At 47.0% G+C, this 12,972-nt stretch overlaps 1 protein-coding gene across 1 annotated transcript; it reads right to left on the bottom strand.

Moving 5' to 3' along the window:
* Positions 1-1,247: 1,247 nt before the first annotated feature.
* Positions 1,248-8,902, bottom strand: LOC310845404 (UPF0728 protein C10orf53 homolog). The gene is made up of 3 exons (XM_083740556.1): positions 8,646-8,902; positions 2,579-2,698; positions 1,248-1,386 (listed from the first exon to the last, which is right to left on the bottom strand). The coding sequence occupies exons 1-3, from the start codon at positions 8,737-8,739 to the stop codon at positions 1,322-1,324; spliced, it is 279 nt and encodes a 92-aa protein (XP_083596682.1). The 5' UTR covers positions 8,740-8,902; the 3' UTR covers positions 1,248-1,321.
* Positions 8,903-12,972: the final 4,070 nt, after the last annotated feature.

Raw genomic sequence — 12,972 nt, 5'->3', positions numbered from 1 at the left:
TTTCCTTTTGGGTGAAGACAGAGGCAAAATAGGTGTCGAGCAATTCTGCCTTCTCTCTAACCCAGGTTAGTCCTGGCCATTAATTTCAATGCGCCTGTTCTGGATAAAACTCAGCTGAATGCATTGCCAAGTGGTTTACCAAGAAACAGGCAAGGGATCGCAATGCAGTCTTGTGTAACGCTCTCCGGCCAAACATTTGGATGCCTGTCACACCCCTTTCCACTACCTCTGAAGGAGGCTAGCTGTTTGTGAAATTAGGAAAAGGATGGAAGATGTTGCACAAATTGTATGTAAGGGTCTCGCTCGGAAAAGGGAAATAGTTGGAGTAATTGTGGGGTTCTGCCATTAATGCCACTCGACTGCTGATTGCAGCACCATTGCTGCACAGCTGGCAAAGATCTAAGTATTCTTTCCCCCCGATGGCAAACAGTTCTGAGGACTGACGGGGGCGCAGGGCAAAAGCACTTAATGATACATTTTCTTCAATGATGAAGAATACTTCAGATCCATTTGGGGGATGAGAAATGTGTCCTAATGAGGCAATTAGTCAAGACAAAAAGGCTGTAAAGCAATTTAATTAACACTGCTCCTGGTACATTTGAGGACAACTTTGTATCTTCTGGAGATTACATTTCTCACTGGAGTGAACAATGGGCTGCTGCAGTCCAGGTTTTGCATGGGTGAGTCATTTGAGGATGCAAATACATCTCATAAACGGTGGGATGCATCGCAAAAGAAAGCTTGTGTAGCGGATAGAGTATTGAGCATCTAAGCAGTTTGCTGGGTGCCACCACTGGTTCCTTTCAGTCTCAGTTGGGACCAGATCATGGTGGACTGCGCTGAGGTCTTCGGAAGAACTGTAAGATGCAGGTCAGATCCACGCGACACATTTAAAGCAGGACTGTCTTGTAGTTTGATATATCTAGAAGACATCATACAAAGTCTACAGTCTGAGGAGTTGCAGATCATGGGTAGATGCAAGACTAGCTACTACCCAAACGTATCTCTCCAAACGTAGTCATCTGAGGACGGTGGGCTTATATCTTAATCATTGTTTGCACATCTTGATTGCACATGTTCCAAAAGAAACAGAACTGTCATCCCACACTGCCTATCAAGCCAATACCAGCCCTGAGGTTAAATCTCTGTGGCCAGTTAAACTGCCTCTTCCACCTGGATGCTTTTAGCCACACTGGTGGTGAAATAAGAGGACTCAACCCTTTTGAAAGACAGGGTTAACAACGTAATGGGCGATGCAAGGAAAGAGTCTTATTTATTTGATGTGAGATTTGCTGTCAAGAGCACACACTGTGCCTCTTACTCAGTAAGCGTTTAACACTGCATGTCTAGCTTCTTGGCAAAGTGGGTCCAACAGGCCATCGCCTCCTGAGAGAGAGAGAGAGATGGACAATGTTAAAACATAAATAGGTCATTGGAGGTTTCCCCCCACCTCTTAAAAAGGACACTGCTGTTCATGGCTTCAGGCAGCCTGGAAAAGTTTTGCAATGCTATTCAAGCCTCTTGGTGGGTGGGTGTGTGTGTGTTGATTTCCCCCTACTGTACCATATAACGCTAGAATTCCTCAGCCCAGTATATCTGAAGGAGCATTTCCACCCCCATTGTTCAGCCCGGACACTGAGGTCCCGCTCCGAGGGCCTTCTGGCGGTCCCCTCACTTCGAGAAGTAAGGTTACAGGGAACCAGGCAGAGGGCCTTCTCGTTAGTGGCGCCCGCCCTGTGGAATGCCCTCCCATCAGATGTCAAGAAAATAAGCAACTCTCTGACTTTTAGAAGACATCTGAAGGCAGCCCTGTTTAAGGAAGTTTTTAAGGTCTGATGTTTTATTGTGCTGCTAATATTCTGTTGGGAGCTGCCCAGAGTGGCTGGGAAACCCAGACAGATGGGTGGAGTACAAATAATGAATTCTTCTTCTTCTTCTTCTTCTTCTTCTTCTTCTTCTTCTTCCACCAGTTGTATCTAATATTTGTGGGAGGCTGAGGATGTGTTGCTCTGGAGGCAGGAAGGGCTCTCACACAAGGGTACACAAACATCCAGGTCAATTTCATCTCCTGCTCTCCATTTATCTTTTGTGTATGTGCTGTTTTCAGCTGGCCCATCTCAAACAGACTCTGAACAATAACTCGCAAAGTCAGCCTGAATAATAGTTTTCTCTCTGCAGGTTCAATATCCACCAGTAGTCGTAAGCTTGCAGGATCTTATCTGGGTCTCTCCCCCCCCCCCCTTTGGGTACCATTTTCTTTTAATTCACAAACATTTCTTCCATATACCTAGCTGTTTGGGGGCAAGTTGGGGGGGGAGGGTTTGGGCAAGCTGTGGGGGAGAGGCAACAGGGTAGGTGAGGTGTCAAGGGACGAGGGGTTGCCTAGTTGTGGGAGAAGGGATCGGCTATGGGGTTGGGGGCTAGGGGCTTTTGGCAAGCAGCTCCCATAGTTAGAATCGAAATCTATGAGCCCTACTAAAGAATGGAAGGAGCCAGCTGTATTTCTTCTATCATTTTTTACATTTCTTAGAAATGTTTTTAAAAAGCAAAACAGAAAACAAGTTTATATTGTACCCACCAAAATCCAGATCATTAATGTTGCACTGAAACACAGTCTCTCCATTTACTATGAGCTGCACTTCATTCCAATCTGGTATTTCTTCAAGGATTACTTGGTGTCCATCGGCTTTCAGCACAGCTACAGAAAGGCAGTAGGTAGGCAATGTTGCTAAAATACAATGCTATTGACAACCAGATTCAGATAAGAAATGGAGAATACTGCTGGTTTGTAGTACTTCTTGTTACTTTAAGGGGTGTGTCATCCGAGTAAGCAGCTGAATTTCTTAAAGACACTTAAGATTTATATCAAGACAGCTAAGAATAATATTGTGCATTCATTTGGGAGGAATATGCATTAATACGGTTTAAAAATAGGAGGGGCAATACCGAGTCGGACGCTGAAGTTTCGTCATGTCTTCTCTGGGTCTGTAGCAGGAAAGCAACAAACATGGTTTCAGAGTCAAGGGTAGGGTACGAGGGTTTGACATAAGGCAAAAAAGATGGTTTAAGGAGCGAAAGTTACTTCAGACATTTTAGCTAATCCGATTATACATCATGTAAAACGTTTTGAGAGAGGGAGAAACTGTGGCATATCAGGACCTTCTCACAGAAAGAGGTTTGCTTACTTTGGAAGTCGAATGGAATCTGTTCTAGAAGTCTGTTCAACTTCCAAAACATTTGAAAACCAAAGCGCGGCTTCTGATTGGCTGCAGGAAACTCCTGCAGCCAATCGGAAGCTGTGGAAGCCCCATCGGATGTTCGGCTTCCAAAAAAAGTTCGAAAACTGGAACAATCACTTCAGGTTTCGATCGTTCAGGAGCCAAAACGTTCAAGAATTAGGCTGTTCAATTTCCAAGGTACAATTGTACCTCGGTAGGTGGGCACCTGAATGTTATGGAGAACGGCATTTGACAAAATGAACATGTAGGCGCAAGGAATATGGTTGCCCTAGAATAAGATAATGGATTGCAGCAGACTTCATATCCCTTTACAAGCATTCTCACAAGCACTTATTTCAAAACTGGGTTTAGGCCCAGGTTTGGCACTGAAGAAGCCTTCATCACCCTGTTGACCTCTTGTGGGAGAAAGCATAGCCTCCGATATTTCTCTGATTAAAATAGGGGTGTCTTATTCAAAAACAACAATTTCACTATTCATACCCCACCCATCTGACTGGGTTGATCATATTTATATCCAACAAATATGAAAACATAAGAAAAAAAACAAAAAACAAAATTCCCTATACAGGGCTGCTGCCTTCAGATGTCTCTAGGGCTGGATAACTCCATACCCTCCAATATTTCTACAGTGGAAATGGGGACATCCTAAGGAAAAGTGGGACATTACAGAGTCAAATCAGAAACAGGGACTGCTTCTGTGTATCCGGGACTGTCCCTGGAAAACAGGGACACTTGGAGGGTCTGAGAAAGATGAATTCATCCCTGTTGATTCCTACTGATGTTTCACTAAAGCAGTGGATCCCATCAACCATGGTACCTCACTGGTTTTATAGATTGAGAGTAGGAGTAGGAACAGTGATAAGCTGGTTCTGCTTCTGTTTATAGGGCTCCTTTTAGAAGATAGCACTGGAGGCGAGATTGCTTGATTCCATGGCAGTTGTGCTGTGGAGTCCTGTAAGGTTCTATCTTATCTCCCATGCTTCTAAACACCTATATGAATCCTCTGGTTAAGGTCATTGGGGAATGTGGAGTGAGATGCCATCAATATTCTGGTGACACTCTGTTGCTCTGCTCCTTGGCTTCAGAGACAGGCGATGCTGTGCCAGTACTGAATTTGTGTCTGCACTTGGCAAGGGTTTGGAAGAAGACCAATAAACTGAAGCTGAATTCTAATAAGATGGAGGCCCTATAGGTAGATGGTTCTCATGCCTGGGAATTAAGTGTAAAGGCCTTTCTGAAGTAAGCCTGGCTTTGACTTATAGGGGATTTCTTTTCTTGTTTTTAAGTGAAAAGGATCTAAAGATTGAATCAACAGATGGATATGGTATGATTAAGAACAATGGGAGGTTGATTGAACTCAAAAGTCGAGAGTAACTTACTTGTTGTGGCATCACACCATAATACCAATAATTAGCCTCCAAGTGGCCACAACTTTTTTATTTCTAACAATCTATTTTCTCACTGCAGTCCTTTGCCCACTTACCTGGGTGTCAGCCCCACTGAACTCAATAGGATTTCTTTCTGAGTAGACATGCATAGCATTGCACTGTTAGGATGGTGTTAGTTGGGCAGATATGACTGCTTTTCAAATTTGCCCTGCCTGCAAATGTACAGGAATCATGTATGCTTGTTTTAAAGATGGCCTTCTTTTGCTTTTTAGTCTACGGTTGCCATAAGTCGAGAATTTCCAGGACATAGCCGGGATTTGGCTGTTGGAAGCAGTATCTGGGCAGGAATCATTGTAATGTCCAGAAAAATCCAGATGTATGGCAACCCATATTGGAAGTGTAGAATTTGGAGAATTTCGTTTTAAAAATGCAACAACCCTGGCAAAAACTTGTTTTTTTCAGATTTTGCAAAAACAAAAAACAAAACTCAAAAACTGCTGTGTCTGGATTTTCACTTTTTGAAATATGTCAGCCCCTACTCTGGTGTGCAAAAAAAGAGTGAGAGACTCAAAGTTGTTCTACTATGGGTTGCCAACTAAGCTCATTTGCCCTTAGCTAGAGGAGGATGTGAAGCAAGAAAAAGTCCGGCTATAGAAAAGAAGGGTATCCTTGGTTTAATAACAACAAAAGCAAAATGAAAGTCAAAATCATAGTTGTGTTTTTATATTGTAAACTGCCCTGTGATCTTTGGATGAAGGGCAGTATAGAAATTTAATAAAGAAAATAAATAATAATAATAATAATAATAATAATAATAATAATAATAATAATTGTCAGGGGTTCAGAAGGAGAGACACAGGAGGGGGAGCAAATGGAGAGTGAGGAGGAGGAGTACGAGGGGGGCGCAGGCAGTGACAGTGGCCAGAGTTATTCCACAAGCCTCTCTAGCGAATCGGAGGACTCACAGAAGGGAGCGCCGGTGGCCAGAGCAAGGGAGATTCCAAGGGAGAAACCTCAAGAGGGAGGGGCCAGCGGGGAGTCCCTGAACAGCAGCTGGAGATCAGGGCCAGCGTCTCCACCAGAGCGCAGTGGGGAGGGGGAGTCCCAGGAGTCGGGACCAGTGTCCTCACCACCAGAGGGAGGAGAGGAGTCAGGTTTGGCAACACCCATATCAGGAAGCGGGGAAACGGTCAGAAGGAAAGTCACCGGCTGGGCGCGCGCGCCAAGTTCAAATGTACAGGAGCGCGGCACAGCGGGGAGCCCGGGAAGGGAGCCAGGTCCTAAAGCCCGCCGGAGGGAGGGGCAAGACTCAGGAGGCTCCGCGTCAGAGGAGTCCAGGAAGGAGGGAACCCCAGAGGGCAGAAGGACCCAACGCAGGAAAGAGCAGCGCAAGAGGTGGAGCCGGGCTAGAATCTTAAACTGGTGTGGGTGGAGCAGTGAGTCAGAGGGGACTTAGCCGGTCTAGCGTTAAGACGTGGGCCTGCGCGCCCAGAGCTTGGAAATGGAAACTAAACTTCAATAAAGACTTTTGTATATAATATCCACTGGGCGTTGGTCCTCTGTGAGCTGGGACCTAGCGGCAGTCCTGACAGTAAGTCCCCTCTCCATTTTCACCAATTTTGCAACCTCGTGGAGTGCGGGAAAGCAGCGAGGGGTGAAGATTGGTGCTTCGCGAGCTCACGAAAAACAGGGAAATGACTACCGAAGAGAGGATAGCGAGTTTGCAAAACGCAGTGACGCAGTTGACTGCAGAAATTGCGGCTTCCAGAAAGAAAGAACAGGAAGCAGCTGCTGCCTGCCAGGATCTGCGAACCAGGTTAGACGTGCTAAGTACACAGAGGCTACCCGCCACCAGACCAGAAGGGATTGGGCTGGGAAACAGAGGAGGGAGCCTGGTATCTCACTTCAATGGGGACCTGCAGGAGTATCCTAACTTCAGAGCAGATGTAATTTATGCATTGCAGCTGCTTGACAAAGACTTTAAAAATGAGGAAGAGAGAGTGGGATTTATTATTTCGCATTATTGGTGGGAGGACCAACCCGAAGTGGGCTGGCGCAGAGACATGCCGAAGGGGCCCTGGGAGGTGGACCCCCATCAAGCAACAGGGGGAGGAGGGCTCTTGGGTGATTTGGGGTCGAGCGCAGATTTCGAGCACACCGCGCAGGAGATGGAAGCGGAGGAGGTCGTCGTCGACGAGCCCATGGGGGACTTCCCGGACTTATCTCGATGGTTGCAAGCCTCAGGGGACGAGCTGTATCCTGGACTCACCCCTACAACAATGGAGCACCCGGAACCCGCACCGGAAGAGGGGGAGGGGGGAAGGGGGGCTTCGAGGGGGGGATGGATGTCAGGGGTTCAGAAGGAGAGACACAGGAGGGGGAGCAAATGGAGAGTGAGGAGGAGGAGTACGAGGGGGGCGCAGGCAGTGACAGTGGCCAGAGTTATTCCACAAGCCTCTCTAGCGAATCGGAGGACTCACAGAAGGGAGCGCCGGTGGCCAGAGCAAGGGAGATTCCAAGGGAGAAACCTCAAGAGGGAGGGGCCAGCGGGGAGTCCCTGAACAGCAGCTGGAGATCAGGGCCAGCGTCTCCACCAGAGCGCAGTGGGGAGGGGGAGTCCCAGGAGTCGGGACCAGTGTCCTCACCACCAGAGGGAGGAGAGGAGTCAGGTTTGGCAACACCCATATCAGGAAGCGGGGAAACGGTCAGAAGGAAAGTCACCGGCTGGGCGCGCGCGCCAAGTTCAAATGTACAGGAGCGCGGCACAGCGGGGAGCCCGGGAAGGGAGCCAGGTCCTAAAGCCCGCCGGAGGGAGGGGCAAGACTCAGGAGGCTCCGCGTCAGAGGAGTCCAGGAAGGAGGGAACCCCAGAGGGCAGAAGGACCCAACGCAGGAAAGAGCAGCGCAAGAGGTGGAGCCGGGCTAGAATCTTAAACTGGTGTGGGTGGAGCAGTGAGTCAGAGGGGACTTAGCCGGTCTAGCGTTAAGACGTGGGCCTGCGCGCCCAGAGCTTGGAAATGGAAACTAAACTTCAATAAAGACTTTTGTATATAATATCCACTGGGCGTTGGTCCTCTGTGAGCTGGGACCTAGCGGCAGTCCTGACAATAATAATAATAATAATAATAATAATAATAATAATAATAATAAATTATTTCTACCCTGCCCATCTGGCTGGGTTTCCCCAGCCACTCTGGGTGACTTTCAACAGAACATTAAAAACAGAATGAAACTTCAAACAATAAAAACTTCCCTAAACAGGGCTGCCTTCAGATGTCTTCTAAAAGTTGGATAGTTGTTCATTTCCTTGACATCGGATGGGAGGACATTCCACAGGGTGGGTGCCACTACTGAGCAGGCCCTCTGCCTGGTTCCCTGTAACCAGATTTACTGCAATGTGCTCTATGTGGGGCTACCTTTGAAGGGGACCCGGAAACTACAACTAATCCAGAATGCGGCAGCTAGACTGGTCAATGGGAGTGGCCGCTGAGACCATATAACACCAGTCTTGAAAGACCTATATTGGTTCCCAGTATGTTTCCGAGCACAATTCAAAGTGTTGGTGCTGACCTTTAAAGCCCTAAACGGCCTTGGTCCTGTATACCTGAAGGAGTGTCTCCACCGCTATCTTTTACCCTGAACACTGAGGTTCAGCGCTGAGGGCCTTCTGGCGGTTCCCACACTTCAAGAAGTGAAGCTACAGGGAACCAAGCAGAGGGCCTTCTCGGTAGTGGTGCCTTCCCTGTGGAATGCCCTCCCATCAGATGTCAAGAAAATAAGCAACTCTCTGACTTTTAGAAGACATCTGAAGGCAGCCCTGTTTAAGGAGGTTTTTAATGTTTGATGTTTTATTGTGCTTCTAATATTCTGTTGGGAGCTGCCTAGAGTGGCTGGAGAAATCCAGCCAGATGGGTGGGGTATAAATAATAAAGTATTATTATTGTTATTATTATCATCATCATCATTCCCACCCCATTTGCCTTCAGCATGGGACATGTCTGGTAGGTTACGTCACAAACCTTGTAAGCCCTGCAGACGGAAGGTCCTATGTTCAACGACGCTGCAGCTTCTGTAGGCCCCATATCTGAGAGTCACCAGTGCATTCTTTGGCATTGCCGGACCACGTTGCAGCCCTTGCCGGGAGGGTCCAGAACAAATAGGGGGAAAGGCTGTTTCAGGACAGAAACAGTTGTGGACACTTTGCTTCCTCTGCTGGACACTATGGAAAACCCTGCTGCTGCTGCTGCCCCTGCTGCCTAAGTTGTGACTGTTGTGTCATTCACTGCCTACTGTTGTGTCATTCACCGTAACTATGGTGAGCCTCCCTCTCTGAGATGTAACAAAGGACAGCTCCTGATGCCCAGCTCTGGTGTCAGGGACTGAGCTGAGGAGGGCTGCACTGAGGAAGAATGGTGGGAGCTTCCCAGGTGAATCTTCCCAGGAGCAGGAGGACAGTATACATTTGGAACAGTGGTTTGCAGAGGGGCATAGTTCAGAAGGCAGAAGCTGGGAGGTACTGGATGAGGAACAGCTAGGAGAAGAAGCACTGGGAGAGAGAGGGTTAAAGATTCCCTGTCTCTGGAAAGCACTCATCCGCTCTCCACAAGGTCAAGAAGAGCTGAGAAAGTGGCAGAACAGAAAGCACACAATACGTAGAGGGTACAAGCTCAGATTACAAGATGTGGGCGTGATGTGGATTAAAAGGGGGTAGGATTCTTAACTGGGAGCACCGCCATTCCCAGGAGAAAGGTTCTTTGTTTTCTCGCTGTGATTATTAAAGTTTCTAACTGGTAAGAAGACTCCTTTTCCTTTGTTCTGCTTATCTACTGCCCCGGGGGGGGGGGGGAGCCGATTCCCTGAAGCCTGTCATCTGGTGGTATTTGATTTCCAGAAGGAGAGAGGGGAAATTGCTGGGGCTCATACTTGTTTGAACAGACTCTGGTCACTTAGTGGCAAGGGGCAAGTGTCATGGACTGGTTGGACCCAGAGGAATGGTGGGGGGCATCAGTTGGGGAACCCCTAAGGGAAGAAGGCTCAGAGCCTGGGGATTGGTGGTAGGATGACAGTGAGTGGTCAGAGGGAGAATGCCTGGGAGGAGGAGGTGTTGGAAGCCGAAGAGGTAACAGGGCGTGGTGAGCAGGGAGAGTCTGTGGCAGAGAGGTCCAGAATCAGAAGCAGAGGTGGAAGCAGGAAAGGAGGGAGAACAAGAGGCAGAGATGAGTCAGACTGATGAATAAGCCTGGGTATCTCCCCTTCCCGCTGTGACAGGCTCCCCCCCCCCGGTGTTCCAGGACCAAGAGAGGTATGAAGAGGGAGGAGCAAAGGCAGCATGCCAGCATAGTCTCAGATTGCTTGGGAAAGGACCAGGAAAGGAGGAGACTTAGGCAGCTGTGAGACCTTCAAGCTCCACATTGCCTCACAGAGGCAAGACCCATCAAGAACAGTTGTTCTGTTCATTAGGCTTGGAACTCCTGAGTGCATCCCGTTTCTTCTAATAAAGAGTTCACTTCACTTCCACCGTGTGATTTATTGCTGGCTTGTTCCCGACAGCACATGTACAAAATGAAAGCCACACGTCTTTTCTTTGATATATACTTTTTTATTGACTACAGATTTTAAACTGTTTTCTGGATTCATCATAGCTGGGCTACAGTTCACTTTGATATCATCTATCAGAACGACTCGTAGGCCTTAAAGCATAAAACATATAGCTCAGTCTAAACAAAGACACTATAAATACACCTTAGATTTGCCATAAATCTACACTATGTTATAAAAATAAAATATCACTAAAATAGTAACTTTAGGTATATAATATAATATAATGCTCACATTATAAAAAGTTTGGGACGTATTGCCACTTCGTATTGTATCAGTAGCTCCACGAAGACAGCTCACCTGAGTAAGTCCAGGAGCAAAGGGGGCTTCTAAATTCTGACACTATGGGAGAAAGTTATTTCATTTTTAGCTATGCATTGGAGCAAGTTAGACATGACACTAACTTGTGAATGCAACTGCCATGCAGTACATATGGAGGGGGAGGGACAACCCTTCCCCTGTATACTCCAGTGACCTCCCGCCAAAGCTTTTGTTAGTCTCCAGGGGTGAATCTTCCATGGGAAACTCAGAAAAGCTCTCATGATCTTCCACAAGGCTTTTAACTTGCTCTGCGTGTGTACATACATGCACTGCAGCAAACTTGAGTTCTTCAAGTGAAACGTTGTACAGTGGTACCTTGGTTCTTGAACGGCTTAGTTATTGAACAAATCGGCTCCCAAATGCTACAAACCCTGAAGTAAGTGTTCCGGTTTGTGAATGTTTTTCGGAAGCCAAACATCTGATGCAGCTTCTGCTTGAGTGCAGGAAGCTCCTGCAGCAATCTGAAGCCATGCCTTGGTTTTCAAACAGTTTTGGGCGTCAAACGGACTGCCAAAATGGATTAAGTTCGAGAACCAAGGTACCACTGTACCTAGGAACATGGGCTGGTGTTTTGGCACTTCCAATCCATGCAACATGCAAAGGCTATTCCAGCTTTTCTGGGTCCCTCCAGCAGATCCACCCAGAAGAAAGACTTGTACAGTATATTTTCTCTTGCCCAATCTCCAAGGAGCTTGGGACGGCATTCATAGACTTCCCTCATTTTTATCTTTGCAACAACTACTTTGTAGGATAAGTCAAGTGGTGAGAGAAAGACTGGTTAGGCCATCCAGTAACCTTTAGGAATGATTGGGGAATTAAAATTCAAGGCCCCCAGTCTACATTGGGGACTATGTCTACTACATATCACCATCAGTCGGAAGGGTGGGGGGACCAGACCAGACTGTGCAGTGAGTCTGCATGTGTGCCTTCCTACGGTGATGTGAAGATGTCCTGGAGAAATGCCCTTTTCCCAGGACACTTCACACAAACCCAGTCGTATATAGCAGTAGTACACTCTTGGCTTCAGTGGAGGCAAAATAAGAATGTGGAATAATATTTCCTAGGGGGAATTAGATTCACTTGGAGGACATTCTATTTCCAGTGTTCAGGTTCTGAACGCCCTTGGACCATTGGCACACAACAGGGAGGAATCAGGCTTATGGGAACCCCAAAGCTGGCAAAAGTACAATTTTTAGGACACCCCCACAAGGAACTGAGTGTGCTCAGTGGGCACATAACTGGCTATTGGGGTGGGGAATGGAAACCCAGAGGAGAATGGAATGGAATATCCAGGAAAAGGGCATGTTTAGCTGGCTGGCTGGTTGGCTGGCTGGCTGGCTGGTTGGTTGGTTGGTTGGTTGGCTGGTTGGTTGGTTGGTTGGTTGGTTGGTTGGCTGGCTGGCTGGCTGGAACCCTGAACAGGAGTCCTCCATGCCACATTTTTATTGCAGGTCCCACATGTAATATTTCTAAATTCGATCTCTCCATTTAAATGCTCGACGTGCTCCTGCAGTTCTGTAGTTGACACTTGTGTAAATCTACTGTTAAGTTTGCATAGATACACATGCTGCGGTTATATATTTCAAAGCTGCAGAATAAGCTTGCGTTCTACTGCTCTAATACAGCTAACTTTAAATGAAGTTATTGAGCACTAACAATTCCCTGAAATCCACACAAAAAACGAAACCCACAAACCTCTACTAAGTCACAAGTTATTACATGACCCGGCATGTTCACAGAAGGGTATTCAGACAGTATGTGCAGAAAACAGCCTCATTTCATTCGACAGCACATTGATGAGTTACATAGCATCCCATATAAACACCGATTCCACCTGATTCAAAGATAGCTTGATGCATTCCCAACTCTGAAGTTTCCATCATTACCCAATTTTAATTGTGAGCTATTTTGCCATTTACGGAGCTGGAATCTGTGAGTTTAGGACGTAGCTGGAGCTTATTCTGCTACTAGATCTTAGCCCTAAACCTGAAAGTTTCAGAAGATACCCCAAGGGGGAAAAATGCACCATGTTATACAGGGCAACATATCCCTTGAGTTTAGATTGTCAGCTGCATCAACTGTTAGATAGATACAAACCTCCAGGTGACCTGCAGGGATCAGAAGCAGAACGTTTTCACACAGACATATCCTAAGAGAGCCTTTGCCAACTTGGTGCACTCTCCAGATGTGTTGGGCTACAACTCCCACTGCCTGTGGCTGGAGTTGATGGGAGTTGTAGTCCAAAATATGGAGATGGCACCAGGCTGTTCTAAGATATCTTAAGATGCAGAGTAATGATGGGAAGGAGGAAGAGGACAGTGGTGATGATGACAATGAAATGGTTCTTGAACAGATGCAGCCAAGAGAACACAGGATGAACATAAGGATCGGTCTTATACCAAAGCAGATTCTTTGTGCATCTGAACC

This window comes from Podarcis gaigeae (genome assembly GCF_964106915.1).
Source record: "Podarcis gaigeae genome assembly, chromosome: 5".
NCBI classification, from domain to species: domain Eukaryota; kingdom Metazoa; phylum Chordata; class Lepidosauria; order Squamata; family Lacertidae; genus Podarcis; species Podarcis gaigeae.
Note: the sequence above shows the minus strand (reverse complement) of the source record. Positions and strands in the feature narration are given on the sequence as shown.